Source organism: Stenella coeruleoalba (assembly GCF_951394435.1).
Source record: "Stenella coeruleoalba genome assembly, chromosome: 13".
Lineage (NCBI taxonomy): Eukaryota > Metazoa > Chordata > Mammalia > Artiodactyla > Delphinidae > Stenella > Stenella coeruleoalba.
In genome coordinates, this window is record NC_137159.1 from 14799408 (window position 1) to 14826590 (window position 27183).

General features: G+C 54.9%; 4 protein-coding genes across 8 annotated transcripts; 2 read left to right on the forward strand and 2 right to left on the reverse strand.

Annotated features, from left to right (window-relative positions):
* Nucleotides 1-1647: 1647 nt before the first annotated feature.
* On the forward strand, nt 1648-7199 carry LOC307195697 (UPF0561 protein C2orf68 homolog). Of its 2 annotated transcripts, none has more exons than XM_079940050.1 (4): nt 1648-1823; nt 1907-2025; nt 2907-3058; nt 3425-7199. In XM_079940050.1, exons 1-4 carry the CDS (start codon nt 1717-1719, stop codon nt 3545-3547), a joined length of 501 nt encoding a protein of 166 aa, XP_079796176.1. In that variant the 5' UTR covers nt 1648-1716; the 3' UTR covers nt 3548-7199. The 2 variants fall into 2 exon arrangements, with proteins under 2 accessions (XP_079796176.1, XP_079796177.1); XM_079940051.1 differs by having other exon boundaries at nt 5971-7199.
* Nucleotides 7200-9476: 2277 nt separating this feature from the next.
* On the forward strand, nt 9477-13494 carry TMEM150A (transmembrane protein 150A; the record flags this gene model as incomplete). Of its 2 annotated transcripts, none has more annotated exons than XM_079940048.1 (8): nt 9477-9544; nt 10420-10599; nt 11041-11088; nt 11429-11515; nt 12153-12220; nt 12525-12652; nt 12854-13031; nt 13253-13494. In XM_079940048.1, exons 2-8 carry the CDS (start codon nt 10433-10435, stop codon nt 13492-13494), a joined length of 918 nt encoding a protein of 305 aa, XP_079796174.1. In that variant the 5' UTR covers nt 9477-9544; nt 10420-10432. The 2 variants fall into 2 exon arrangements, with proteins under 2 accessions (XP_079796174.1, XP_079796175.1); XM_079940049.1 differs by lacking the exon at nt 9477-9544 and adding an exon at nt 9562-9896.
* Nucleotides 13495-14637: 1143 nt separating this feature from the next.
* On the reverse strand, nt 14638-17006 carry RNF181 (ring finger protein 181). 2 transcript variants are annotated; one of them, XM_079940052.1, is made up of 5 exons: nt 16852-17006; nt 15655-15785; nt 15363-15472; nt 15105-15179; nt 14638-14836 (listed from the first exon to the last, which is right to left on the reverse strand). In XM_079940052.1, exons 1-5 carry the CDS (start codon nt 16935-16937, stop codon nt 14777-14779), a joined length of 462 nt encoding a protein of 153 aa, XP_079796178.1. In that variant the 5' UTR covers nt 16938-17006; the 3' UTR covers nt 14638-14776. The 2 variants fall into 2 exon arrangements, with proteins under 2 accessions (XP_079796178.1, XP_079796179.1); XM_079940053.1 differs by lacking the exon at nt 15105-15179 and having other exon boundaries at nt 14640-14836.
* A 1940-nt stretch (nt 17007-18946) lies between these two features.
* VAMP5 (vesicle associated membrane protein 5) lies at nt 18947-25989 on the reverse strand. 2 transcript variants are annotated; one of them, XM_079941303.1, is made up of 3 exons: nt 25928-25989; nt 19852-19989; nt 18947-19376 (listed from the first exon to the last, which is right to left on the reverse strand). In XM_079941303.1, the coding sequence occupies exons 1-3, from the start codon at nt 25928-25930 to the stop codon at nt 19167-19169; spliced, it is 351 nt and encodes a 116-aa protein (XP_079797429.1). In that variant the 5' UTR covers nt 25931-25989; the 3' UTR covers nt 18947-19166. The 2 variants fall into 2 exon arrangements, with proteins under 2 accessions (XP_079797429.1, XP_079797430.1); XM_079941304.1 differs by lacking the exon at nt 25928-25989 and adding an exon at nt 23112-23187.
* Between the last annotated feature and the right edge of the window lie 1194 nt (nt 25990-27183).

Here is a 27183-nt window from a genome sequence, read left to right on the forward strand (position 1 = left end):
CGTTTAAAGAGGCAGGAACCTTTCACTGGCTGCGGAAATTCTGGATTAAAAAAAGTTGTCATTGGGCCCCAGGTGTCTTCAAGATACTCTGTGTCCCCAAACCAGAATTGGCAGGTCGTCTCCAGTCTCCGAGCCTCGGAGACCGACGGCCCTGCACAGAACTAGGCGACATCCCCAAGTCATCGCCTTCGTGGAGCAATCCGACGGCTCTAATTCCACATTTAGAGGATTGTTCTTGGTATCACAGAAAAATGCAAACGACGAGCAGAAGACTAGTGACGCTACTGAAGCTCAAGCTTCAGGGTCTGTGACTTTCACGACCCCTTCCACAGCCCTGAACTATTCAATACTTTGTACAGTTCTACTGAGGTGTGATTGACATACAATAAAATTCACGTTTAGGGCTTCCCTGGTGGCGCAGTGGTTGAGAGTCCGCCTGCCGATGCAGGGGACACGGGTTCGTGCCCCGGTCCGGGAGGATCCCGCGTGCCACGGAGCGGCTGGGCCCGTGAGCCATGGCCGCTGAGCCTGCGCGTCCGGAGCCTGTGCTCCGCAACGGGAGAGGCCGCAACGGTGAGAGGCCTGCGTACCGAAAAAAAAAAAAAAAAAAAATTCACGTTTAAAGTGTGCAATTTGCTGAATACTGATAGAGGTATGTATACACTCTGAAACCACCACCACGATCAAGATAATGAACCTAACCACCATCCACCAAGTGTTCCCCTGCCCCGACCATTGATCTGCTTTCTGTCGCTAGAGATCAGTGTCACTTGTTAGAGTCTTATATAAATAGAAGCACCCAGAGAGTCCTCTTTTTATCCCCGGCTTCTTTCACTCGGCGTGTTTGTTTTGAGATTCATCCAAGTTGTTGAGTGCTCGTTCCTTTTGATTGCTCAGCGGCATCCCACTGTGCGGATGTACCAGTCTGTCCCTGTTCTAATCACGGATTCCTACTTTTATCTCTTTTTAAAGAGGATTCAAAAATGGCACAGTCTCAGACGCCTGAAAGGCCCTGGGTCCTCCCACGCCGAGAGTTAAGACGTCGGTCCGGTGGGCGCCGAGACGAGCTGGGTAGCGGGAAAGTCCGCAGAGCTCTGGTGCTGCGCTGGCTGGAAGGAGCGTCCCCGCCGGCGGCGGCGCGGAGCCCCGGGCGGGCGCGGGCTGGGCTGGGCGGCCGGGGCGCCGCTGTGTGCCCTGCCCTGGCACTCGCCTCCTCACGACCTCTTTGGAGGTAGGTGATATCAGTGCCCTCATTTACAAATGAGTAAACTGAGACACAGCGGGGTGCAACAGTCAGCCAAGGTCACGCAGCTGGTGATGGAGTTTCACAGCATCCAAGCACAGGAAAAAGGACGGGAAGGCTCCACACCGAACGCTGAGTGGTGTGATGGGTGCTTTGTGTTTTTCTGGATTTTCTGATGTAGCAGCACTAAACCTAAATCCTGGTTTCCTACTGATAAGGTCACAACGAAAGAAAAGCCCCGCCCCGGAATGGAAGTTGCGCATGCCCCATTGCCCCCCGCCCCGCCCGCTCCAGGAACTCCGCGCGCTGGGACATTCGGCCCGGCTGGCCATTTCCCGACCGACGTCAGGGCGCAGGGTCGAAAGTCGAGCGAGGAGGGGCGCGGAGCTCTCGGGGCAGGAGGGTGGCAGTTGGGGCCGTTGAGGAGGCGGCGGCGGCGGCGTTGGCGGCGGCTCCGCGCACAGGGTCTCCAGATGGAAGCGGCGCCGGGGCCCGGACCCGGGCTCTGCTGCAAGCCTGGCGGGCGGCTGGACATGAGCCACGGCTTCGTGCACCACATCCGACGGAACCAGCTCGCCCGGTACCGCCCCGCCCCGCGCCACGGCTGCCAGTCCCAGCCTGGCCTGGCTCGGCCGTCCCTGACTCCCGCTCGGCTCCCCGCAGGGACGACTACGACAAGAAGGTGAAGCAGGCGGCCAAGGAGAAGGCGAGGAGGCGGCACACGCCCGCGCCCACTCGGCCCCGAAAGCCCGACCTGCAGGTGTACCTGCCGCGACATCGAGGTGAGGCCGCCCGCCCCGCGCGCTCTTCTGCCCCCGGGCCCTCTGCCTCCACGCGCTCTTCTTTTCTGTCTGGGAAAAAACTATGTCCTACCTCCCAAGGCTCATTTCATTTCCAACGTCTATCTCGACGCTCCCCAATCGCCGCTCAGTAATTCTGCCCGCAGCACAGGGAGGGCTCAAGGCCCGCAGTTAAGCATCACTATTACCGGACGTCCCTGAGTCGGCGAGTTGTCCGCCGCTTTGCCCCCAGCGTACTATATTTTCGCACTCCCACCAGCTAACAGGAAAAAAGTTTGGCACAGCTCTAGGCGACGAGGACATAATTGTGGAATGAAGCCCAAACCCAGTTAATGGGTTTTTTTCTCCAGCTTACTTGTGATCTAGAGATTACAATAGTTAATATACGATGCTAAATTTTTTGAGCTTCTCTTATGAGTGTTTTTAGAGGTTATGTGCAGTCATTCATTTAGCTTTCAGAGGACCCGGTAAGATGGGAACTATTATCATTTCTGATTCACAGTCAGGGAAACAAGCAGAGAGAGGTTTCGTAACTTGTTGGAGATATCAGAGAAGTAAATGGCAGAGCCTGAATTTGAACCCAGGCAGAGCCCTATTCACCTCTCCACTACCTTACAACTGTGTAGACAGATGTGCACTGTATGTGCACTGTATACCGACTGCGTGGTAGGACTGTGCTGGTTCTGGGGCAGGGATACAAAGGTGAATAAAATTCCTGATAGGCGGCTGATTTCACACACACAGGGGTACATTCTGGGTCCATGAGAAGATTGGGGCTTTACAATATATTTTCCTGTATCATCTCTGGGCAGGGGTTCCAGCAGCCTTCCTCCCTTCCCTCTCACTCTGGTTCATCCTTCCAGATGGCTCTACCCACCCAAGCAACCCAGGCTGTGAGGAGTCTGGTGAAAGCAGCAGTAGTGGCAGCTCTGAGCCAGAGCTCCCTGGCCATCAGCTCTTCTGCTTAGAATATGAGGCGGACAGCGGAGACGTCACTTCAGTTATCGTGTATCAGGTACGCCCGATGGAAACAGCTGCAGCCTGAAGGTCCTGGGCCGTGATGGAAATCACTGCCGGACCTGGAGCCACTGTTTTCCTCAGGGCCAGTGGGAAGTGTTTGTTCCACATGAGAGCACAGACTGCTGGGCGATGCTTTTGAGCACAAGTCACTCCCGTCACACAGTGATTCTCAGCGGGCAACAGGGAGGGCTCATGGCCCCCAGTTGAGAGTCACTATTACAGGGGACACCTGGGAAATGACAGGCATTGGCAAGAAGTTGTGAGTCAAACAGAGTTCTCTGAGAGTGTTGTCTAGGGACAGGGCAGGTCGCCTTTTCAGAAGAGGCCAGGCCCTGAGCTTCCCGACCCTTCCTCCACGTAGGATGATGATCCAGGAAGGGTGAGCGAGGAGGTGTCAGCACACACGCCTCTGGAGCCACCCATGCGAGAGGCCCTCAAGTTGCGCATCCAGGAGGAGATTGCAAAGCGCCAGAACCGACACTGACCAGACTGGAGTCGCTGTCCAGGGAGCCGCCCCTAGTTTGGGGGTGCCAGGACCAGTCTGAGCTGATCTTGAGGACCAGCCCCCCCCCCCCCCCCCCCCGCCCCAGAGCTGCCACATCCACAGGAAAAGGGTGTCACAGGGACTACGCCTGGCCACCTCCCTTGTAGCCATTCTTTCTCGTATATTGGCTCATTTGACCAGCCTAATGTTCTGGACGTTTTTGAGAATTTTGTTTGGTTAGCTTGGTGTTCTGGAAGCAAAGATTCCGGGGAGAGATGAGGCTTATGAGACCTTCTGCCAACGTGCTGCTTTCTCACCAAGGTCACATGCCCCAGGGCATCTGACCACGCTGCTCCATAAGCCCCGTTTGTTATTTTAGGGTTCCTTTCTTCTGTGTTTCTGTTCACTTCCATCCGTGCTTTCCTAGATCATCTTTTCAGCTCTGTTTCTTTGTTCTTTTCTTTCCTTCATCTTTTTTGTCTCCCAATCCATCAGTTCCACCCCGCCCCCCACCTCCCAGTGTGACTGCTCAGCTGCGGATGCTCAGGACTTTGGAGATGGGGTACTGGGGTCTACCTTCCTGACAGGCTCTCCCAGTAATTCTGATACCAGTCGAGGGAGATGATCTTCTTTGACGCCTACTTGTGAGGATGTCTTCCTCCCCTTCCGTGGTTTTTGCAGGTTTCTCCCATGCTCCACCGCTTCACACAGTCTAGGTAAGGAGATCTAGAAAGATGATGCCAGGATTAAACTGTGAGGATTTCTTGCAGCAAAACCTGCCAGGGTTCGGACTACAGAATTCCAGCTTCCAGCCTCATCCCTAGCTGTGAACAGACCATCCTCTGTTCAGGCTAAAAGGGAATTATCAAAACAAGCCTGAAACCGCGTTTCCAAATGTGATTTAACAGCCTTGAATGTACATACAAAGGGAAATTCAACATTAGCAATAATTGTCTGTTTCAAGCCCTAGTTGGGAAAAAGAAAAAAAAAAAAAGCCTGAAGAGAGCCCTAGAGGGAGCGAAACAAACCTCCTTCATCTGCCCTTCCCCTGCTCTGTGCTTTCTCCTTTCCTACCTCCCAGGACTATAGAGTATATAAAACTCCCAGTAGATGCTGAGAATAAAGATCCCAGGAATATCACTGCTTTCACCTAAGTGAACATTTTTCCTAATGCAGGGTTGGGCTACAGTCTGAGAAATCCACAAGCGATCCCACGCACTGCAGTTCCAAGCCACTTCAGTTTTCCAGCAAATGGGCCTAACCTCAGTGACTTGAAGTATGGGGTTTAAGTGAGCCCGTGAGCACTGAGACTTCTTCAAACCAAAGCCCCCTGCCCCACAGGTCTTTCCTCATCAGGGTCTCAAGATCAGTCTGGCTGGTCCCTCTCAGCAGCTTTTCTCTTAAAGGACACCTGAGAGCACTTCTGGTTCATGCCCTATACACCCCTGCAAATCTACCCCCTCTGAAATGGGGCAAGGCAGCTACTTCGACTCCATCGTTAAAATGCAGCAAGTCGCAGCTCGCGGGGAAGGTGAGTGAGGTGGGTAAATTAGAAGGACCTGGTTGTGAAGGCAGCCAGGGACCAGCATGCTCTCGAGCCCCAGGGCTGGCCCAAGGTTAAATGCCTTAAACTTGCCAGTCCTGGGCTCAGTTCTGCTTTCGAAGGAGAAAGTCTGTCCTCATTCAGCCAGGCTGCAAGTGCCTTTTGACTTTTAACGTTAACTACCTTCCAGAGCCTCCCGGGTCGAGGAGACTATGCCATGTTCTATCCCCAATCTTCCTGCAGCTCAGCGCCAGTCATTTTAGTCTTCCAGCTCTTCAGCTGATCTTCTGACTTGGACATAGGATTTCACTGGAACTTTTAGGCTTCCTAGTCTGGAAATATTTTGAGGTTCGTCTTCTCACGGCTGGATGGCCCGTTTCCTGGATTTATTATAGAATTTAGAAACAAGTCCAGAAGAGGAGGTTGGGGGCATGGCACCTGAAATTTTAGCCTCCCTTCCTGTGAGAATTGTGTACCTATCTTGTCCTTCTGTGTGTTTATCGTGTAATCCTAACACTCTCAGGTAAGAGAATGATGGTAATATCTTGCTTGCAAGCGTTTTCTTGAGGCCCTTTGCTTTATATCAAGTGCATATCAAATATTTTCCACTCAAGAAAACATTCTAATTTGTAGCTAATTTGTGCCACGAGACTATATAAAGCGCTAAGCCTGGTACTTAAATGAGGCATTGTCCTTCAGAGCAGGCCTGTTGGTGGTGATGGTGTCATCACTGCAGGTGTGCCTGAGATGCTTCTCTGGTGATGGCCCTCAGCCCACTGACAGCCTTACAGCTTCGCTCGTTGCTTCTGCCACACCTCATCCCAGTCCAAGGTAGTACTATCCAGTATGGTTACCGGACTTGCCTCTCGATGTCTTCCAGCTGTTTTCAAATATCAGTGCTTTGCCATCAAGGAGCATGTTCCAGAGCATTTCCCAGAGGCTCTAGAGATGTCCCAAAGAGGACTGTCCTGTGCTGTTTGGTGCGGTGGCAACAGCGTTAGACTAGCTGGGGCTTTCCGGCAGACTGCTTCGGAATCAACACTCATTTAACTAGATATATTCTCAGCCGCCTTAAAAAACACAGTCTTGTAGCCTGACAAGCATCTCTGACGTTCATCCAAAATGAAGTGATCTTCACTTACTAAGGCTAAGCCTTGGATTTTAAGGCTTTGTGTTTCCTGGGCCACAGTGGGTGATCACTAATAGAAGGAAGCTGGGGCCTGCAGGGGCCTTGGGCTGTGCGAGAGCAAACACTTAAGCTTGAGTTCCAGCCAGCTGGCAAGTGTGGAGGTCTTTGAAGAAGGTAACGCAAGAAGGGAAAAGGAGAATGCAAAGCTTTTTGTACTGAGTGAGAGTAGGAGCCCGGCCAGCCGGTAGGACCAACGTGGGCAATAAGAAATGCTTGTTCCTGGACTTCCCTGGCAGTCCAGTGGTTAAGACTCTACGCTTCCAATGCAGGGGACGCACGTTCGATTGCTGGTCGGGGAACTAAGATCCCACATGCCTCACGACGTGGCCAAAAAAAATGCTTCTCCCTGTGGATGAGCGTCTGAAAGGGACATTCCGTCTCCATTGTTCCACTCTGAGGGGCACTGCCATCTAGAGATTAGCCCACGAAACTGGAAGAAACCCTTTGGGGTGGGGGGTATCCAATTTGCTGTGCATCTGACAGGATCTGTGGATGGTAGGGTAGGGATCCCCCAGCTGGTCACAAATATAAATGGGGCATATAGAAAGAAAACTAAGGACAGATTACTTTCCTACCTCTGAGCCTTCTTTGGGAAGAAGAACCATGGAATGGTGACAATTATCTGAAACGTTTTAAGCTCCCTCCTTGAACTCCTGTCCCTGAGGAATCAAATGACCAAGCCACCCCAGATTTCCCCAGGAGGTGGAGTGATGCCAGAAGGGAAGAGAGTGAATGGCCCCTCTGCCTTCCCAGAGCCACCAGAATGAGACTGGTTGCACTGGCTGTGTCGTGTTAAGTGTGTAAAGAGCTATACATTCTTCTCTTTTCTCATTTCGTTTCTGCGTTTGGAAGAATAAAGTAACATGGAAATTATTTGAAAATCCTGGAAGGAAGGTACTTTTCAAATACAGTATTTTTTTCAGCCAATAAACTTACTATTTTTATAGCACTGTTTTTGCCAAGAGTTGTGAAATCACTTGTGTACATAAGGAAATGAAGATTACATGCTGCCCTAAAGTCATTCAGCAGCGCAGAATCAGCACTTGAAATCTCATCTCTTGTTCTGCCTATTTTAAGAACTGTCCTGGTTGGAGCATAACAAGTAGACTCACGTGGCATTAGAGCTGGAAAGGCCTTTTAAAGACATCTGGTCCTACTTTCTACCTGATACGCAACTCCTCCCTACCGACTACCCATGAAGAGCCCTTCTGTCTTGGGCTAATTCTCTGTTTTAGGGATGACTCCAATTGTCATGTTAAACCCAAATCTGCCTCCTTGTCAAGGCTCTGGGGTGCTTGCCTTACCCCTACTTTAGGATAGAACGGCCAGTTTAGAACCTGAGTAGCCTTCTCAGGCCTTCCCCATGATCGTGGTGGGAGAGGAACTGAAACCCAGCTCAACAGGTGATAGTAAATGTTGATTAAGAATTGCAAAGCGTCCAGGGGCCTTCTCTGGTGGTCCAGTGGTTAAGACTTCGCCTTCCAATGCAGGGGGTGCAGGTTCCATTCCTGGTCAGGGATCCCAGATGCTTCCCCGCCAAAAAACCAAAGCATAAAAAAAAGAAGCAATATTGTAACAAATTCAATAAAGACTTTACAAATGGGCCACATCAAAAAAAGAAAATATATATATTTTTTAAATTGCAAAGCTTCCAAAGCAGTAGGAAATGCTGAGTGTTCAGGGCACCATTGGGCAGATGAGAAAAAGGTGTCTGCTCCAAGGACAAGACCCCTGGGCAGGAAGTTGGTGCTTCTTGGTAAATTAGAGGCACTCTCTTGTCCTGGGGCACAGCATGGCCAGCAGACGGACTGGATTTTCCACCCCCCCGGTCCTTCAGCCAGGTTTCTTGTACGGTGATCGCTGTGCACTGCCATACTTTTTGACCCTGATTTAACTGCTTGTGCTGATGCAATTTGGAAGAGGGCCCTCCGACAGGTTTCCTATTTGCGTTTTTACCTTCCACTAGGTCCAGAAAGGTTTCTCCTTCCTCAAGCTGTCGTCCAGTTAGTTTATCTTCTCCATTTCCCCCATGGTACAGGGCCCTGTTTCTGCCTATTACATTTGCTTCACCAGTGCTGCCGAACTTAAGCTCCCTGGCTCCCAGCAGCCTGGGCCCATGCTCCCTTCAAGTAAAGGTCTGTCAGCCGCAGTGTTGTCTCACAAGGGCTCCAACAGATATGCTGGGCTGCCGTTTAGAGTGCCAGTTACACTTCCAGTGTGTGAAAGGAAGATCTCCTGCTCTTTTAATCATGAAAAGAATGTCTAGGAGGGCACCCTTGGCCTGTTAAGTGTGGACGAAGAATGTCTCCTGCCATGTCAGGAAAAAAGATGTGACCATCAAGCCTTTGGCAATCCCCAGCTGTGCACCCTGAGGGGATTCAGGGTGGAGAAAAGCAGGATACTGGCCCTAGATAGATAAGGTGCATATCAAAGGAGTGATTTCAATGAGCCCAGACTCTTGTATCTTCCCATACATAGAAAAGCGCTAATTCATTAACTTGAGGTGTCTGTTTACTGGTCTTTAATTAACAGTAAGCTTTTGATATTACAAATACCTGGGTTTTGCAAAAACTCCCATCCTGGCTTCTCCCCTGCTTCTTTGGAGCAGTCCCTCAGAGGTATCCGAGAGGCTTCCTCCAGGGCTTGAGTCCTCAGAAAGTCTACCGAATAAAACAATTCTCAACTTTTAGGTTGTGCATTTTTTTCATTCAACATAAATTTTGGTGAAGCTGTTGGGTAATTTATCCTCAGTATCCTGTTTGCTTTTTCCCAGATTGCTCTGGGTCTCCTGCCTTCCTCTCCTCTCTTTTGCCTCCCAACACCTGGCCAAGTGTGTCTACTTAGAATGGATATTGTTTCAAGTGAGTGTTCAGCAGTCAGGAAACACATTTTGGACACTGACTTCTGGACAGTACACTGTGTACTTGTACCCGGGAAAATAAAATGTATCTGATGAAAGTAGCCCTCCTCCAGAGTTTGCTGAGCCGAGGGAAGCAAAAGCCAAATCCAGAGCGCTGGTCTCCTCAGGAACAGCCAAGGCCTTGTGCTTGCTTCTCTGCAGACCCGCCTTGCCTTGGACAGCGGCAGGCACGGGGTGCCACATGGAGGGAGGCTGCCCGAAGTCACTGTCGGCCAGTCCAGGCTGCAAAATGTGCGCGGCGGCTGAGGGAGGATTCTTCCAGCCACGTGCGCGGTGACAATCACACGTGCAGCGGAAAGGCAGTGCACACCCGGAGCTCCCCGCCTCCCGAAGCTTCCCCCGCAGGTGCAGGTAGACGGGACTATCCTTTTGGCATCGGTGTCAGAGCCTCCGCTGGGGTCCCATGCCACCGCCCTCGGCGTCCAGGTCCCCAGAAGTCGGGGCACCGCCCACCCTTCCAGCGTGACGCGGGCGCGGGGGCTCGGGAGTTGTAGTTCCCGGCTGGGCGCGAGCGCCAGGGCTGGGGCGGCGCGGACTCCACGTCCCGGCGGGCGGCGCGGCTCGGTCCGGGGCGCCGGGGGAGGGGCTGCTCGGCCCTTTAAACCATTCAGGGCAGCTCCGAGGGCCGCAGCCGGGGACGGCGCCACGCGGGGGCCGAGCAGACGCGGTGGCGGCGGCGGCGGGGCGCTCCGGGGAGGTGCGTACTGGGCCCCTTCGTCCCCCGGACCTGCGGAGGCGCGGGTCCCCGGATCCCGGGGCCTCGCGGACCGTGGGCTCCGGGCGCCCACGCGGGCGGGAGCGGGCCGGGCTGAGCTTCCCGCGTGAACCCGCCCCTTCCCCGCGGCGCTGGTGGTCAGGTGGCTGCCTGCCCCCGGCCGCCTCTCCACCCAGCCCCGGATCCCCTCCCAGGCTTTCCTTGGCGTGGCCCCCGGGACTGTCCTGACTCCAGCCCCTCTCCCAGCCCGGGACCCTCAAGCCAGGGAGAGTGGCCCCCTTTCCAGATGTTAGGGCCCCGCGGCGTTTCTGAACATCTGGGTGGAACGCGGAGGCCCCCGGTGGATGCCGGAGGGTGTCCACGTTGCGGCGGGGGCTCAGCCCGAAGTGTGGGCGCTCAGAGCTGCAGCGGGAGCCCTGCATGTGGTGTTGACCACCTTCCTCTCCCCCGCACCGGCTTTGGCCAGTCACTAGACCCTGGACTTTGACCTGTCTCTCTCCACCAGGCCCGGGCAGCTGATGGTTTTGGCGAAGTACCTTAAGGTAGCTGGGTCCACACCCTCTTCCCCACCTACCTCTTGTCCTCCCCCCACACCACCACCACCCTGGCTCCCCTCCCTCATGACCGCCTGGATCCTCCTTCCTGTCAGCCTGTCAGCATTCTCCATCACTGGCCTATGGACTGTGTGAGTAAAGAGGGGGATGGGGGGAGGCAACTAGGGGACAAAATGGACCCCGGCTGAGGAGGGACAGGACCCAACAGGAGCCTGATGGCACACACAAAGTCCCTTGTCCTGTTGCAGGCTCCAGGGTGGTACCCAGGGCCACTCTGGCTGTCTGCAAAGCCTGGCCTGGTGCCTGGGCACACAGCCCCTTGGGACAAGCTGGCACCACTGCTGTCCAGCAGGGTGGCCCTGACAGACACACTTCTAGCCAGGGCAACTTCCAGAGGTCCTCTAGTTTGGGACTAGGCTGTGGGTTCTAGAGTAGCATGAAGCCCCAGGGCCACCCCAGGTTGAGTGTCCGGAAAGGACAATAAGGCTGAATGGGGGCAGAATCAAAGGAAAAGAGTCAGTGGGAGAAGGCTGGGTGCATCATGGGGCAGGGTGACAGTTGTGCTCCCGCAGGTATGCCATGGCCGTGATGAACCACCACGTGTGCCCCGTGGAGAACTGGTATGGCGCACTCTGCAGACAGCCTCACTCTAAAGCTCCCTTCATCTCTGTTCCCTCTGGGGCCGGGGCTGCCTCGAGCCAGATGGAGACACTGGGCCTCACTGCTCTTCTCTGACATTGGCAGCGCCTGCCCCTCCCCAGGCATGGCTTCGTGCCCACCTACCTGCTTCCCACCGTCATTCGCCCCTTTGGCTTCTGTCTCAGGGGGGCCCTGGGAAGTGGGCTCTTCTGCCCCTGCCAAGGGAGGTCTGGGAGGGTGGTCTCCGAGAGGCCTGAGGCTACAGGCCGAGGGCCTGGGGGAACCCCTTTCCCCCAGGCTACTCTCTGTCCTGCCTGCCAGGTCCTACAACGAATCCTGCTCTCCTGACCCCACTGAGCAAGGGGGCCCCAAGACCTGCTGCACCCTGGATGATGTCCCCCTCATCAGGTAAGGCCTAGAAACCGCGCAGGTCACAGAGACCCAAGGCCCTGCTAGACTCCCAACTAAGCCCCCCCAGCAAAGGCCTGTCCTTGGGTCTCAGGAATAATAATTCCATTAAGAGCACTTAATTACAATATTACTTACCAATTACTATGTACCGGACCCTGTGCTGAATGCTTTACACGCGTAGCGGCATTTAATTCTCCTAGCGCTAAGGCAGCTGTTTTCACCATTTTATAGGCAAGGAAAGTGAGACAGAGCTATGTCATCCATCCAGGTCCCTCAGCTAGTAAGTGGAGGCACCTGGATTTAAGTTCAAGCTCTCCGTTTGCCCAGCCCAAGTTCTGGCTTAAGGGAAGCCAGACCCCCTGCAGGCCTTGACGGTCTCAGGGAGTCCAAGAGCCTCGGGGTCTGCCGAGCAGTCCTGGGCACTGCCTACCCCAGCACGCACACCAGCTCTGCCCTGGGGGGAGGCGCGGCCAGCCTAGGGCCAAATGTTTGTGAGGGGCCCTGGCCCTTCTCATCAGTCGGGCTTGCCTGCTTGAGGAACAGGCACAGATAAGGCAAGGGAGAGCAGGCGGGCCAGAACGGGGCCTTGCGGTGCTCCTGCCCCCCTCACTCTGTCCTCGCCCCCTCCTCTCAGCAAGTGCGGCACATACCCCCCAGAGAGCTGCCTCTTCAGCCTCATTGGCAACGTGGGTGCTTTCATGGGTGAGTTGTGCCCTCGGCCCGACCACCAACCCGCTCAGTCCCGCCCGCCCTCACACCTGCTCCCCAAAGAGGCCCAGGAAGCCCTGGCCTCGCGCCGCCTACCCCGCCACGAGCTAAGGCCAGCGGGGCCACTTCTCTTCCATTTCTTGAAGGCCCAAGGCTAACTTGCACACGGCCACGCTGGTAGGGCACACCACCCGCCTGTCCGTTCCCTTCCTGCCCTCAGAGTATCTGGGGAAAGCTGGTGGGCTCGCTGGACTGGGCCAGGGCCAGAGCCGGCCCCACCTGTGCTCTTCTCCCCCAGTGGCCCTGATCTGCCTCCTGCGCTACGGGCAGCTCCTGGAGCAGAGCCGTCATTCCTGGGTCAACACCACGACGCTCATCACAGGCTGCACCAACGCTGCAGGCCTGGTGGTGGTGGGCAACTTCCAGGTGCGCCCGCCCGCCCGCCCACCTCTTGCACTTCCCGAAGGGGGCCAGGCTTTCGGCAGGGGCCCTCAGTTTCCCGAGGGTTGACCCAAGCTGCGGGTCTGCCCCTCAGGGTTGGGGGTGGGAAGAACAGGGCCCGGGAGGGAGGGACGGAGCGGGGTGGAGGGGGCTGCTTCACAGGTCGGCCCCTCTCTCCGGGCCCAGGTGGATCACGCTAAGTCTCTGCACTACGTCGGAACCGGCGTGGCCTTCACTGCCGGGCTGCTCTTTGTCTGTCTGCACTGTGCCCTCTCCTACCACGGGGCCGCTGCCCCCCACGACCTGGCTGTGGCCTACCTGCGGATCGTGCTGGCAGCCATCGCCTTTGTCTCTCTGATCCTCAGTATCCTTCCAGGACAGGGCGGCCAGGAGCTCTTCCTGTAGCCCAGGCCCTCTCCCACCCAAGATGGGGATCCGCCCCCACCCAGGGTGGTCTTCTGCCCCCCTCTCCCGGGAGGTGAGGCCTGGTCCTCGGCCCCAGCCTAGCCGCATATCCGGGAAGGCAGAAAGGGTGTCGCCAGGCTGCCGCCCATCCCACTGAACATTTCCTTAGCCCCATGCCAGGCGGGGTCTTCTTCATCCACGAGAGCTCTCAGCTGCAGCACGGGGCAGCCCTATGCGAGTGGGTGTTTGTCATCGACATCCTCATCTTCTACGGCACCTTCAGCTATGAGTTCGGGGCAGTCTCCTCGGAGACACTGGTGGCCACACTGCAGCCCGCCCCCGGCCGGGCCTGCAAGTCGTCCGGAAGCAGCAGCACCTCCACACACCTCAACTGTGCCCCTGAGAGCGTCGCCATGATCTGAGGTCTGGGGAGGGTGGCTGGCCCGGCCTCCGCAGCTCCCCACCCCGTTATCTCCTTCGCATTTATTTTGTACCAAAAAACGATTTTGAGAAAGTATTCTGTTGGGACAGAGGCTTCCTCGCTCCTGGAGGAGTGGCCATCCCACACCCACCTGTGCCATACAGGAGCGGGCCCTGGCAGCTGCCCAAGCTGTGCACAGCCTGCTCCCCACACCGCAGTGTTATTTTTATGTTTTAAAGGTCACGTATCCTCATTCACCCAGCCAGCCCTTCAGGTGCCTTCTACTCCCCCAGTGCCACTGGGGTTTCCTGCTGCAGGAATTGGGGGCTGGGAACAGCAAGAGGGACAGCAGTCTGGGGGCGGGGGTGAGCACTCCTTAGTCTGTGGGAAGGCCCACTTCTGGGCCCACTGAGCTGCACTGGGATTCTTCACTCTGTCCCTTTCTTTAGGGCAAATAACACAGCAGAACCACGTGGGTATTTTAGTACTTTTTTTTATATATATATCTATTAAAAGAATTCTAATTTGCATGTCTGTAGTCTGTTCTGGAGAGTCGGAGAGGGCCTGATCCTGGCTTTCCCTAGGCAAAGGACGGGAGAAAGCCTCTGCCTCCAGGGAGGGTCCCGAGTGCCCGCTGCTCTTTGAGAGCAGGACTGCCAAAAACGAGGGATGCCAAGTGCTATCCAAATACCCCGCAAGGGCTTGAAGCCCTTTCTGGGCCTTTCAACAGTCTAAAGAGCCGACTCCATCCTTTCACACTTCCTGTCCTGCTCAGAGTCTGGTTTGAAGCTTGATTCCACACTAAGGGATAGGAGGAAGGGAGGATACAGAGAATAACTTGAAAATGTTTGTTAGAAGCAGTCTTTGCAGTGACGCTAGAGAAAGCCCCTGGGATTCTAAGGTTGACTAAAGATTGCAGGGGGAGGGAGAGAGATGGGCTAGTTTTTCTTGACCGTTTTTAAGTAACTACTGGCTGCCAGACCCTGACACATTTTGCTTTCCAACCGCAGACACAGAGGCCGAAGCCCTGGCTGGTCTGGTCGGTGGCCAAGTTCTTGACCTGGGCCCTCCTGCCCTGAGGCCAGCAGGCTTGGCAGCCTGGTACCTTCTACGGTTCAGGACCACCTTCCCCCATAGCAGTAGAGACCCACTGGAGGGTACAGAGTCCCTGCCCAGGCCTGTGAGCAATGGAGCGGCAGGATGGGTAAAGAAACTTTTAATGAGAATCCGAGGCAGACGAGGAAGGTGTTGTGGAGGAGGACTGGTGTGCCGTCCCAGCCACCTCATGTGTACATGGCTCCATGGAGGTTCTCGAGTCGGTGCTTCTGCTGCTGCTTGCGAGCCTGAAGGAAAGAGGGTGCACTGGGCAGGGGCCGTACCCCGAGGCCTGTGGGTGAAGGGACAGGGCAGCCACCGTGGGACTGGCTCACTGTTCTCAGGCCCTGGGCACCTGCGATGCCAAGGCTCTTGCCCCTCACTAAAATCACTGGGAAGGCCGCCAGAGTCAGGGACCATGAGGCCTACTCAGGCTTGCTGAGGTGGGGAACGAGCGCATCAAGGACGGACTCAGGGAGCCCCGTCACCACCCACTCCACTTACCCAGCCCCCTACCTTATCTCGTCTATATTCCTCATAAGTGTCATCATCAGTGGGCAGCTCGTGGCGGCACAGGGGGCAGGAATTTGTCTGGGAAAAGCAGTGCAGTGTACGAGCCCAGGTCTGGTCTTGATAAGCTAAAAACCGTCTCCAGCTCCCAAATCCCAGCCCTATCCCTCTCCCGTCTCTGATCCCCCCAGCAGTCCATAAACAGAAAGCGGCTTGAGAACTGGGCCCAGGGCAGGGTGAGGGCTGGGAAAAAGGAAGCAGTACCTTGCTCAGCCAGGGCAGAATGCAGTTGGAGTGGAAGAGGTGATGGCAAGGCATCTCAATGGCAGTCTCCTCCTCCTCAAATTCCAAAAGACACACGGGGCACTTGAGCTCTTGAGGAGAGAGTGCTAATCAGGAGAGCTGCTATAGCCCTACCTCCCAGCTCCCATTCCTGAAGGACACTTCTTGCCCCAACCTGGCCTGGAAAACTGAAGGGCCAGACCATAGTCTGGCTTCCAGAGGGGGTGGGTCTGGCAGACCTGACCCAAATAGTGGAAAGAATTAGTGTTCTCACCAGCCTGAGAGCCCCTGATGACTGTCCTGGGGAGGTTCTCAACTGCAGTCTTGGCAGCAGGTGGAGGCAGGTGGTGATCCCAATCTACTACCAACCCCAAGTCTTCAAAGTCCATCCTATTGAAAAGGGACCTGGGAAGAAGAATCCAAAGTCAGAACCAAAGAAAAATCATACTTTTGGGGCTTCCCTGGTGGTCCAGTGGTTAAGAATCCACCTGCCAATGCAGGGGACACGGGTTTGATCCCTGGTCCAGGAAGATCCCACATGCTGAAGGGGAACTAAGCCCGTGCACCACAACTACTGAGCCCGCGCTCTAGAGCCCACGAGCTGCAACTACTGAGCCTGTGTGCCACAACTACTGAAGCCTGTGCGCTCTAGAGCCCGCGTGCTGCAACTAGTAAGCGCACGTGCCACAACTACTGAGCCCGCGTGCTGCAACTACTGAAGCCCTTGCGCCTAGAGCCCATGCTCTGCAACAAGAGACGCCACCGCAATGAGAAGCCCGCGCACCGCAACGAAGAGTAGCCCACGCTCGCTACAACTAGAGAAAGCCCGTGTGAAGCAACGAAGACCCAGCACAGCCAAAACACAAAAAACCCCACACTTTCTCATTGCCCCCGCAGTCCACTAAGCATTAACAGATAAGTACTCTGCCCAGCTACTAGTACTAATAGCTACCCCTCAGTAGTGCTCACTACGTAAAAAGCACAGCGGGAAATGGCTTACAGCTGCCATCAGACAACCCCAAGCACGCAGGCTGTTTATTCCCATTTTACACATGAGACAACAGCTCAGAGAAGTTTCCCAGGCCACGCAGGAATGACCTGGTAAAGCCAGATTCCAAGTGGCAGTGTGGCTTCCATGCTTGGAGTTCCTAACGAATATGCCCACTCACAGCCACACGGCCCCTACCCCGCCCCCATGACCCGCCTATTCCAGAATCTCCTAGAGCCCCACTGCCCTGCGGCCCCGACTCCCCCGACTCGCCAGCTCGTCTTTTCCAGAACCCCCTTGCCCGGGCCCCTCCAAGGACGATCCAAATGATCGACTTCCCCCGAATCTCACTGTGGAACTAACTCTCCAGATTATTTATCCGTCCTCCTCTGAATCTACTGCCCCAGATAATCCGCCTTCTCCAGCCAGCTTCAGCCCAGTAACCTGCTGCGTGAGCCCTACCTCCCAGCCCCGCGCACCCACCTGGCGAGCTCCAGCAGCATGTTGGTCCGAGCATCCTGCTCGGAGTGCAACGGCTCGCAGTCGTGTTCATCGAAATAAGACGCCATGGCAGCGGGCCTGACACTGCCCTCAGACCCCGCTGCACCTCAGCCTCGCGGTGCTGGCCAATAAACTGGCGAGTTGAGGGAGGGTGACCAATCATAGCATCCGAAAGGCGGGCACAGTGGCTCTTTCGCCTCAGGGAAAGCGGAAGTATTAATTTTCTCACCTTTCATTGGCTCAATTAAGTCAGGTGACCAAAGGCTGAAACCAATGGCAGGGGCCGGGGCTGGTCAGAAAATTTTCGTCTTGCAGTCCCAGCCTAGAGTAGGTTCGTGGGAGGGACGTGTGGCTCGCGTCCCTAGAGCCCTGAAAAACCAAGGCTCTGGGCTGTAGGGGTCCTTCATCCGCTCTGCGGCTCAGAGAGTCTCGGCAGGACAGATGTCAGAGGTCTCTCAGAGACGGAGGGAGGCCCTGGCCCAGGGATCATGGTTCTGCGAGCCTAGAAAGGCCTGGTGTCAGGGTGCTTCCCGCTGCTCTGTCGCGGCCTCGCCGGGCACTTCTGCATCTAATTTGTTCAGGACTTGGCGCTTCACTCCTCCACGACTCCCGCAAAACAAACAAAAATTCCCTGCTCATTTCTTCTGTGTTAGGCACAATAATAAAGGGTGGGGCAGCCTCCCCAACCGAGAGGAGGACGATCCCTGCAGGGGAATCTAGGGCCTTACCAGCTCATGGAACTATCTGTGTGACCTTTAGCCCATTGTTCAACTTCTCCCCCAGCTTCTGTAAAACCAGTGGCTTGAATTGAACAAGTGGTTTGCATCCCTGGCCACCCATGAATCTCCTGGAGAGAGAAGAGGCGGGGTTGCAGCTTTAGGGAAAAAAACAAAAAAAACCGTGTCTGATACTTAGCCTCAAAGATTCTGATTTAACTGATCTAGGCCTGGGAGTGGTATTTTTTTAATAAGCTCTACCGGTGATTCTGATGTGAGGCAAGGTTGAGAATGACTGCACTAAATGATTTGGACAATAGTTAGCATTTAGTTGGCATCTAGAACCATTACATTGAGAGAAATTGTACATAGGGTATAAATACTCCTCAGGGTCATTATCCCTTGTTACATATGTAAAACCCAAGTCCACATTCACAGGGCCTCTTAGTAGTGTTGCACACCTAAGTGCAGCACCGGGTGCTTGCCTCCATCTTCCCCGGGAAAGGCAGATGGTGGTGAGCCTAGCGAAAGTAACACGCTCTGTGCGGGTACAGCTCCACACAACTCGATGGTTTGTTCTTGTTTCTCCGTCAGTAGCCCTCACTCCACCTAACAAGGAACTGTTTCTGTTGCACACTTGACCCTGAATTCCCCTTCCCACCCGCTCTTGAGTTTGACATGCAGTTAAGGAGTTCAGGCAGTGGCTGCCCTGTTTCCCAGGTCTTGGTAGGGCCTTTCCTTCTTCCCTGGCCTTTACCCAACGATCTTACTTGGTGCCCTGAAGGCACTGCCTCCCTGGCCCTTTGAAAAGCCCCAATTCTCTCCCACAGGGCAAACTTTGTGACTCTGCATTACAGCACCATAGAAGGAAGCCCTTTCCCTTTCCTGCCACCTACCCCACCTGTGATCTGGTGTAAAGCTTGAGGGAGAAATTGGAGCAGAGGTGCTCAAGGGGAAAAGTCTCTCTGAAGGTGAGAGCCTTGTGATATAAAGATCTGGAAGTGCTTTCCTCTTTGTCCTCCTATCTGGAGTCCCATGGGTCCTCTGAACATCCCAAGACTCAGAAAAATAACAGATTTCATTCTCAGGGAAACAGACTTGGAGGGCACTGGTTGAAGGGTCTGGTTTGGGGGCTGTTGTGTCTTTACACATGCACCCCAGAAGGATCTGTCTGTAGGGTTGGATCAAGTTGAGAAGGGAGAAGGGCCATCTCCCAAGGCTGGAGTCCTTGGGAGTCCTGTTTTCCAAGCAGCCCCAGGGGTGGAGGCAGGGCAGGATGAACCAATCTGAAGACCTTCAAACACACACAGACACACATACACCAGTTTTTAACCAAACAGCAGCTTTTAACCCAACAGCAGCTTTTACTAAGCTCCAGGTGGGGCTGCCCTGGCATGGCCAGCGCATCAGGTTGCCCTCAAGGGCCAGTCTCTGGTGTAATAGGAAGTAACAAAGGTGCACAAATTGCTGCTGCCCTTCCACGCTCACTGGGGTGGCTCAGAAGGGAGCAAACTCCAGGGTTCTCTGAAGACCAGAACCGACCAGTGTGGCTATTCGGCCTCTTTTCCAGGCCCAGCTGTGTCATTCCCCAGGCCCTGAGGCAGCACCTGCATCCTGGGCCTGTGGGGCACTGCTGCCCTTGCTGCTTTGTGGGAGAAACATGGCCAACAACACAATCAGGAGGATGAGCACACCAGCGCCTACTACCAGCCCCAAGTAGATCCGGCAACGGACATTCTCCCAGCGCTTCTTCTGGGCCAGAGTCTTGGTTGTCTTGCTGAAGGCGGAGCTCTGTGGACACCCCCAGACACAGGGTAGGAGTTAGTGGTTTCCCCAGAGCCCTGGACCAGCTCCTTCCAACCCAACCCCGACAAGGCCTAGTCTCCTCCCGCAGCCTCCCCAACCTGTCAGCTCCCTTTCTCTACGCAGCCTGCCCTGGGACCCTCCCAGCCTGACTCCTGGTCTCCCACACTGGTGTAGCCCTTGACTCACAGGCCTACAGGCTCCCGCCCAGTTAACTATGCCAGTCTTCAACCTTTAGGAAGATCCACAACTTCAAACCAAGGCCTTCGTACTTCATGAGACCTCCCCACCCATTGCACAGCTAGGCTAGGGATGCTTCAAGAAACCCACAGTCCCCACACCTTGGGTGAGCCTCAGGCCCTACCAACAGCCAGCCGGGAGACCCTGAGCACAGCCTGAGAGCTCCCTCTGAGGGCCCCTCCTAGCCTCTCCCTCCCCCTCCCTGCTTCTCCAGGCCTCACACCATGTCCAGGAGTTGGTCTGAACGCTGTTCCAGCTCCGCCAGCTTCCCGTCGCGCTCCAGGACCTTGTCGAAGTTGTTGAGCATGATTTCTGTCACCTCATCCGCCTGCCGCTGGCACTGCTCCAACTCTTTCCCTGCCTGGACACCAAGCCCAAGGTCAGGGCTACATGAGGCCCCTGCCTGGCCCTCATCTGGTCCTGAGACCTAGTGGCCTCCTTGCCCCACTGGGCAAGGGCGCGCGCACGTGCTTGCGCAGTGTATGAGTAAGGGGAACAGCGCCTTTCATGTAAGGGTCTGATATGTGCAGAGGGAAGGGCTGGCCTCTTGGGTGTGTACGGCTCACATTTGGCTCCTCCCCTTGCCCATCAAGGCAGGTCCTAGGTCTGCCTTGACTTCCAGCATCTTCGCTTCCTCTAAGTTGCCTGAGGATGGGACCTTCCCAGGACCCACCCTCCCAAAAAGCAGACACTTGGCTCACCTGCTCTAGGACGGCCTCAACCTACTGTGCACCTGCCCTGTGGCTTCCCACTGGCCTAAGGAGGCAGCAAAGAACACAGAACCAAGCTACTTGGCCAGAGCCAGACAGGGAGGAGATCCAGCCCACTGAGCTAGACAGATAATTTTGGATCACCACACGTTATAGCCTCTGCCTAACCCCACAGACACACACACACACACACACATACACACACACACACACACACACACACACACACACACACACACAAAAACTGAGATCAGATTTCGCTCCCCTCCTTCCTCCAGCCTCTGACTGGTCAAGCCAGTTCTGCCTCCTGGCCTGACCCTGCTCCCACATCAATGCTCAAAGTCGATTCATTCGCTGTCTGCCTGGGAGCCTCGGCCTTCCTGGCCTCTGGCCTCCAGCTTTCCAGCTAGCCAGGATCTTCACTGGGATCCAACTCACACAGGAGAGACCAGCTCTTGGATTTCCCAGCCTGGGCAGCAGCCTCACCTGACAAAAGAACCCAGCTCATTTCAGAGGACTGGGAAGGGAGATGCAGGGTCCAAGCTGGGGGAGAGGCCAGGAAGAGGAAGAACACATGGATCACAAGCAAGAAAGAAGCTGGGCTTTGGATACATGCAACTGGGAGAGACCCAGGGCACGAGGCCCTGGTGAGAGCTGGAGGTCCAGGGACACGTCGGGAGATGAATCCCAGGGGACTAACAAACCACAGGAACTCCCTCCTCCAGCCCTGTCCCCCAGAGCCCAACCCTGTTCTCATCTCCTCCCCACAGAGCATGGGCCAGGCTCCCTTTCCTGCCAGACTATATTGCCCATTGTCTGCGGCAAGACATTTTGGCACTTGACTGAATTCCACTTAAAACCAGAGAAAGGGAAGGGATCTGGTGGTCACAGAGGGCCACCTCCTACTCAGTGAAGAATCCCCGTTCAGGATCCCTGCAGCTGCCTTGCATGTAACCTCCAAGCATTCCCAGTATATGAATCCTATCTCCCCAACTGGACCACAAGCTCCCAGGGGGAGGGCAGGGGCCAGTGCCCTGCCTTTGTCTGCCACCAGCCTGGAGGCCCAGGAGGCCAGCACAATGCTGACCATCTACAAGGACTCAATGAGTGAGCCAATTGCATTATAACTTATCCAAATGCAACTGTCATTCTCAAGTTTGTTATTCCAGTGTGTTTATCTAGCCCAGCAGGAGTTTCAAGGGGCAGGCATCTGAAACCCAAGTAGGTCAATATTTACTCATGAGCTAGAAAAGCAACCCATTTTGAGAGGGGGCCGGCAAACCACGACAGAGCGGTACACTCATGGGCTGGGTGAAGCAGTAGCTGGGGAACAAGGAAGCATTATGAAGAAAGCAGGGAAGTTGTACCCATCTCTTGAGTTTTCCTGAGACAACCACCATCACCACTATTATGACGACTAAATTATTCAACAAGTCTCCATTACTTGGAGTCTCTCACATTCAAATAGTCCAAGGCAAAAACCTGGGAATGGACCAAGATTCAAAAATGAGAATCAGGGCTTCCCTGGTGGCGCAGTGGTTCAGAGTCCGCCTGCCAATGCGGGGGACACGGGTTCGTGCCCCGGTCCGGGAAGATCCCACATGCCGCGGAGCGGCTGGGCCCGTGAGCCATGGCCGCTGAGCCTGCGTGTCCGGAGCCTGTGCTCCGCAACGGGAGAGGCCACAACAGTGAGAGGCCCGCGTACCACAAAGAAAAAAAAAAAAAAAAAAATGAGAATCACTGCTAGAGACTGGTGGGATGTTACATATCATTTTTTTCTAATCTAAATGCTACAGCTGTTGTCATCTTATTCTCCAACATGGGGTGATGTTGGGTCACATTCTTCAGGAGAGCTGGCTGTGCCTCCCACTGCAAGCTGTAGCCTCCTTCCGCCACTGAGAAGCCAGGCCTGTCTGGAGCCCAGATGGGCCCAGGCCTAAAAGAACACATTCGTTCCAGGGAACACAGAGGCCTGAGGCTCAAGTCTCTAGCCCTCCTTGGCCCCCCTCAACCAGAGGAAAAAGGACACTGTATGCACGGGTCTCTGCTGGCACGGTGATTCAAATAAAGAACTGCGGGGTGTGGAAGGAGGTAAGAGACCGGAGGACGGCCACGCTGCATCCTGCCACATAGAACTCAGCATAGCGCCTGGCGCACCGTGGATGCGTGGAAAATATTTTCAGAATGAGTTGGGCCGGTTCTTGAAAAGATCGCTATAGGCTGGGGGAAAGAAGTGTGTATGATACAGTTAGAGAAGAGTAATGAGTTTGCCCCATGAGATACAAATAGCGAGTGTTGAGCCGCCCACAGACAGGTGATTCCTGAGAACCAAGAGGGACCGGGGATGGGGGCGGGGGGCACGTGGTGGAGACTACAGCCACAGGCAAACAGAGACACACTCTGGACAGTGACGGACCTGGCAGAGGGTAAAAGTCAAGATGAGGAAGCTTCCATGGAGGGAGGGATGGATCAAGAGCTTATGTAGGTTTCTGAGCCTGGAGGGGCGTCAGGAAACTTTCTCTGTTGGTGGTAGACTGGCATGAACGAAAGTGAGATAATTCAGGCCAGAGGCCACCAGAAGGCATGTAGAAATGCTACCTGCAAGGGTATGTGGAGAGGTCCCCAGGCTGGGGGGCCGGGAGGAACGGAGGGCAAGAGAGGAAGGGTGGGTGAGAGAGGAAGGGAGGGTGAGAGGCACTTCCGAGCTTGGGTAGGGGCAGCATTGTTGGCAGACGGAGGATGGTAGTTACACAGGAAATCGACAGACTGTTACCCGGTGTGCAGAATATCCCTCCTTCAGTTCTCAGATCTCTCCTCGGGTTTTTCCAGGCCAAATACAGCTGGTTTCTCTGAAAAGAAAGCTCTTAAAAACCTCCCTGTCCAAACTCTCCTGTCTCCCCTCTTTCCTGATTAGTGCCTACGAAACCCTACCCCAGCTGTCACTGTTGTCATCTTCAGAGGGACCCGGGCAGCGACCTGGTGTATCACCTCCTTCCTGGGTCAGCGCTCGCCTGAGCTCAGAGCCTAAGAGCCGGGCTCTGCATTACAGCCCTGGGTTCCTTCAAATCCTGCCTCTGCCACTCACCAGCTGAGTGACTAAAGACTGGGGATAGGACCTTTCTGACCCCTCTGCTTCCTCATCTATAAAGTGGTGACAATAATATCTCCCATAACATTAGCTAAGGCATGTGGCATGTTATAAATAAAGTGCTTAGCACAAGTCCTGACACATACTAAATGCTCAATAAATAATAGCTATTATTGCGGTAGCCCAAGTTTCCTTAGGTTTTTTTTTAGCTGTCAGATCCCAGGAACCACACCTGTGGTCAATAAAACCTCTTAAATATTTTTACAAAATACACAGCCAAGCAAGCTCTTCCCTGTTGCCACCTTGTGCACTTAATCGTTTCTAACCTAAATATAAAACTTGACATGGGCCTTTGATAACCTATATCTATTTTATTTCCATCAGGCGCTACAGGCTGTTGAGAAGGTTTTACCTCTTGACAGTAATAATTAGCTCCCACTCGATGAGCACGTATTCTGAGCTGAGAACTGTGCTGCTAGCTCTTTGTTCACTTTCTCATTGAAGCCTCATGACAATCCACTGAGGAAAGTACTCTCACCCCAGTTTTATATGAAACTGAGGCTCGGAGGGGTTAAATCACCCATCCAAGGTCACGGAGCCAGTGAGTAGAAGATCTGGGAGTTGAATACACTTAGTCTCCAAGGATCACATTCTTAACCCCTGTGTTAAACTGGATGCGGGTAAAGGGAGGTCGAATGCTTTAGCTGGCTGGCTAAAGACTCATCAAGTTTGATGCTGCCAACTCAACTTGTGTGCATATGAGGGAGGCCTGTGGCTCAAAACCCAAATGCTTGGCACAGAGCATGAGTGAGGACCATCTACAGGATGAATGAATTCATTACCCATTCAATTTCTATTTTTCCCATCACTATTTTGTTCCTACTCTATCCCCTATACCAGTCCCCATGACTGACACAAAGGAAATGCCCAAGAAACACTTGTTAACTGAATGAATCAGAAAAGAGGAGAAAAGAAGGGAAAGCAAGAAGGACCAGGTAGGGAAGGCGGATGGGAAGAAGGAAGGGAGAGTGCTGGGGGTGGACAAAGGGGCAGGAATAAGAGAAAAAACAGAGGGAAGGGGCTAGGAGATGGTTGGGAGAGAGAGATCAGTCCCCAGGCTCAGATCCACTACTTGCCTCAGATGAACCTGTGAGAGTCCCAGAGTTTCCCAGTAACCCCCAGTAAATTATCACAGCCTCAGCCTTCATTTCAAGAGTTTCCTCTTCTCAACAAGTGCTAAGGCCCAGCCGCAAGCCCATCCTAACCCTGCCTGATTCCTTGCTCTGCACGCTGGGAAGTGGGCTCTGGGCTCCGTCCCATTCCCTGGGCCTCCCTCAGTTTCCTGGCCTGGCCTTAGAGCTCAGTGCTACCTTCCTGCCCCGCTTCCTCTTCCTGCCTCCAGTTCCCTGGAGATGAGGCCATCCAGGCATCTCGACCCCCAGCCAGGCCACATCCACATCCATCACACCTCTGCTGCCTTCTCCATGGCAGAATCTTTTTTTTTTTTTATGGCAGTATCTTTTTTTTTTTTCTTTTTGGCCGTGCCATGTGGGATCTTAGTTCCCTGACCAAGGATCGAACCTGCGCCCCCTGCATTGGGAGGGCAGAGTTTTAACCACTGGATCCCCAGGAAAGTCCCTCCATGGCAGAATCTTAAAGCACCAAGCCTGCTTCCTGCCGGGCACAACTTCCCCAGGAATTCCAGGGGAGGGGAGAAGTGACTGGCACCAACTGCTCCTGACACCTTTGCCTGGAAATGACAAGTGGGGACAGAGGCCAGAGTCTACAGCAGGAGCGGGGGATGACTCAACTCAGAATGTGTCCCTAGGTACGGCTTAGAAGGGAGTCAGGCTATGCCACACTCTGATAACTTCAGTGGAACTTTTATAGTAAACATCTTACTTACTCTGTCCCCAGGGGAAGGAGTTTGCCCTCCAACATCCTGCCACAGGACTGGCTTCAACCACCCCATCGGCTCAGGTTTCCAACCCCTGGGCCAGACTTGTGTCCTCACAGCACCAGGAAGGGCTGAAGAGGTCACCATATTACCCACCGCTTCTCAGGAGCAGGTTCTGAGGGCCAGGCAGGTCTCTGCCATTGTACCTCCTCTAACCCCCTAAGGACCCAGCAAGGCGGGTATCGCTGACCCCACTTCACGATGCGGAAAAAGAGGCTCAGGGAAGCTAAGTGACTTGCCCGGGGTCACAGAGCGGGTAAGTGGCCACCACCAGGATCTCAGCCCGGAGTCTTGACTCCGAAGCTGGTGCTCGTAACCGCTTGGCCCCGGCAAGTGGGAAGCCGGAGTCCAGCTCACTCGGCGCTGGGCAGTCGGGACCCTCGCACGCCGCCCTTTCCCTCCCGCGATGCGCGCGACGAGCTGAGGGTCCGGCCCCGGTCCTGCTTCCGGGCGCCGTCCCGAAGGACGCCCCCACCCCTTGGACTTCGGACTCATGCCTCGCACCCCTCCACGCTCGCCCTCTGCCCCGGCCCCGGGCCCTCACCATCGCCGCCGCCGCTGCCTCTCCGCTCCGGCTCCTCTGCCCGAGCGGCCGCAGTGCCAGGGATCTGGGAGGAAGCGGAGGGCGGGGCGGGGCCTGCCTGGCGGGGGCGGGGGGCGAGCCTTCTGGGAGCGGCGACCGAAACCAAGTCAAATCAGTCAAATCAGAAGCGGCCGGCGATGGCTCCCGGGGTCCCGGTTCGGCACCTCTCCCCGGGCCGCCGGCGCCCGGCTCGGGATGACTCCCCAGCCTGGTGAAGTGGGGCCTCCGCCCAATCAGCGTGGTGCCTGGTCTGCAACTCGGGACCCCAGTCTATGAAATGGTCCCAGTGGAGTGGGTTCTGGAACGGGCTCAGGGAATCCTCTCTGGAACTGCATCCCAGCTCAGGTAGACCGGGTTGATCTGGGGAGGAATCATTTATTCATTCAACAAGCACCTGTAGGAGCGCCATTGTCCTGCACTGTGCTAGGCGCAGGAAACGCAGTGAACAGCTGGACAGGGTCTTTGCCACCTTGGTGAGTGCAACTCACCCATAACCAGAAACCGACCACGCCAAAGTTTTGAAACTAAGTAAAGTTTATTCACAATAAATATCATGAGTGCACTACCTGCCACTGGAGGGTACATTTTAAAACGGTCAATTGTATGTTTTGCGAATTTCACCTCAATTAAAAGAGAAAACAGGGCTTCCCTGGTGGCACAGTGGTTGAGAGTCTGCCTGCCGGCACAGTGGTTGAGAATCTGCCTGCCAATGCAGGGGACACAGGTTCGTGCCCCGGTCCGGGAAGATCCCACATGCTGTGGAGCGGCTAGGCCCGTGAGCCATGGCCACTGAGCCTGCGCGTCCGGAGCCTGTGCTCCGCAACGGGAGAGGCCACAACAGTGAGAGGCCCGCGTACCTCCCCCCAAAAAGAGAAAACAGACCCCCATGGAGAAGGTGCTAGCTCTAGCTTTTTCTTTCTTTCCCCTTCACCACGTGGGCAAGTGCAGCCCTGTCCTGATATGACCCCCTTCCTCAGCTGGAGGATGAGGGAGGCCGGTGTGTCTAACCTGTCCAGAGCCTTCCTGAGCTGAGTCTATCCATCCTCAGCCTGCCCTTTCACTGCTGCAGAGAAGCCGCCAGACACCTGTTCTCTATCCCAGCACATACCATCCCAACATCTCAAAGGTGGCCCCTCTTGAGGAAGGGGGTTGGGGGCTTCCCTCTCCCACGTTGAGCCCCATGTGAGCACAGACCCCACCCCCGGCCTGGACAGACT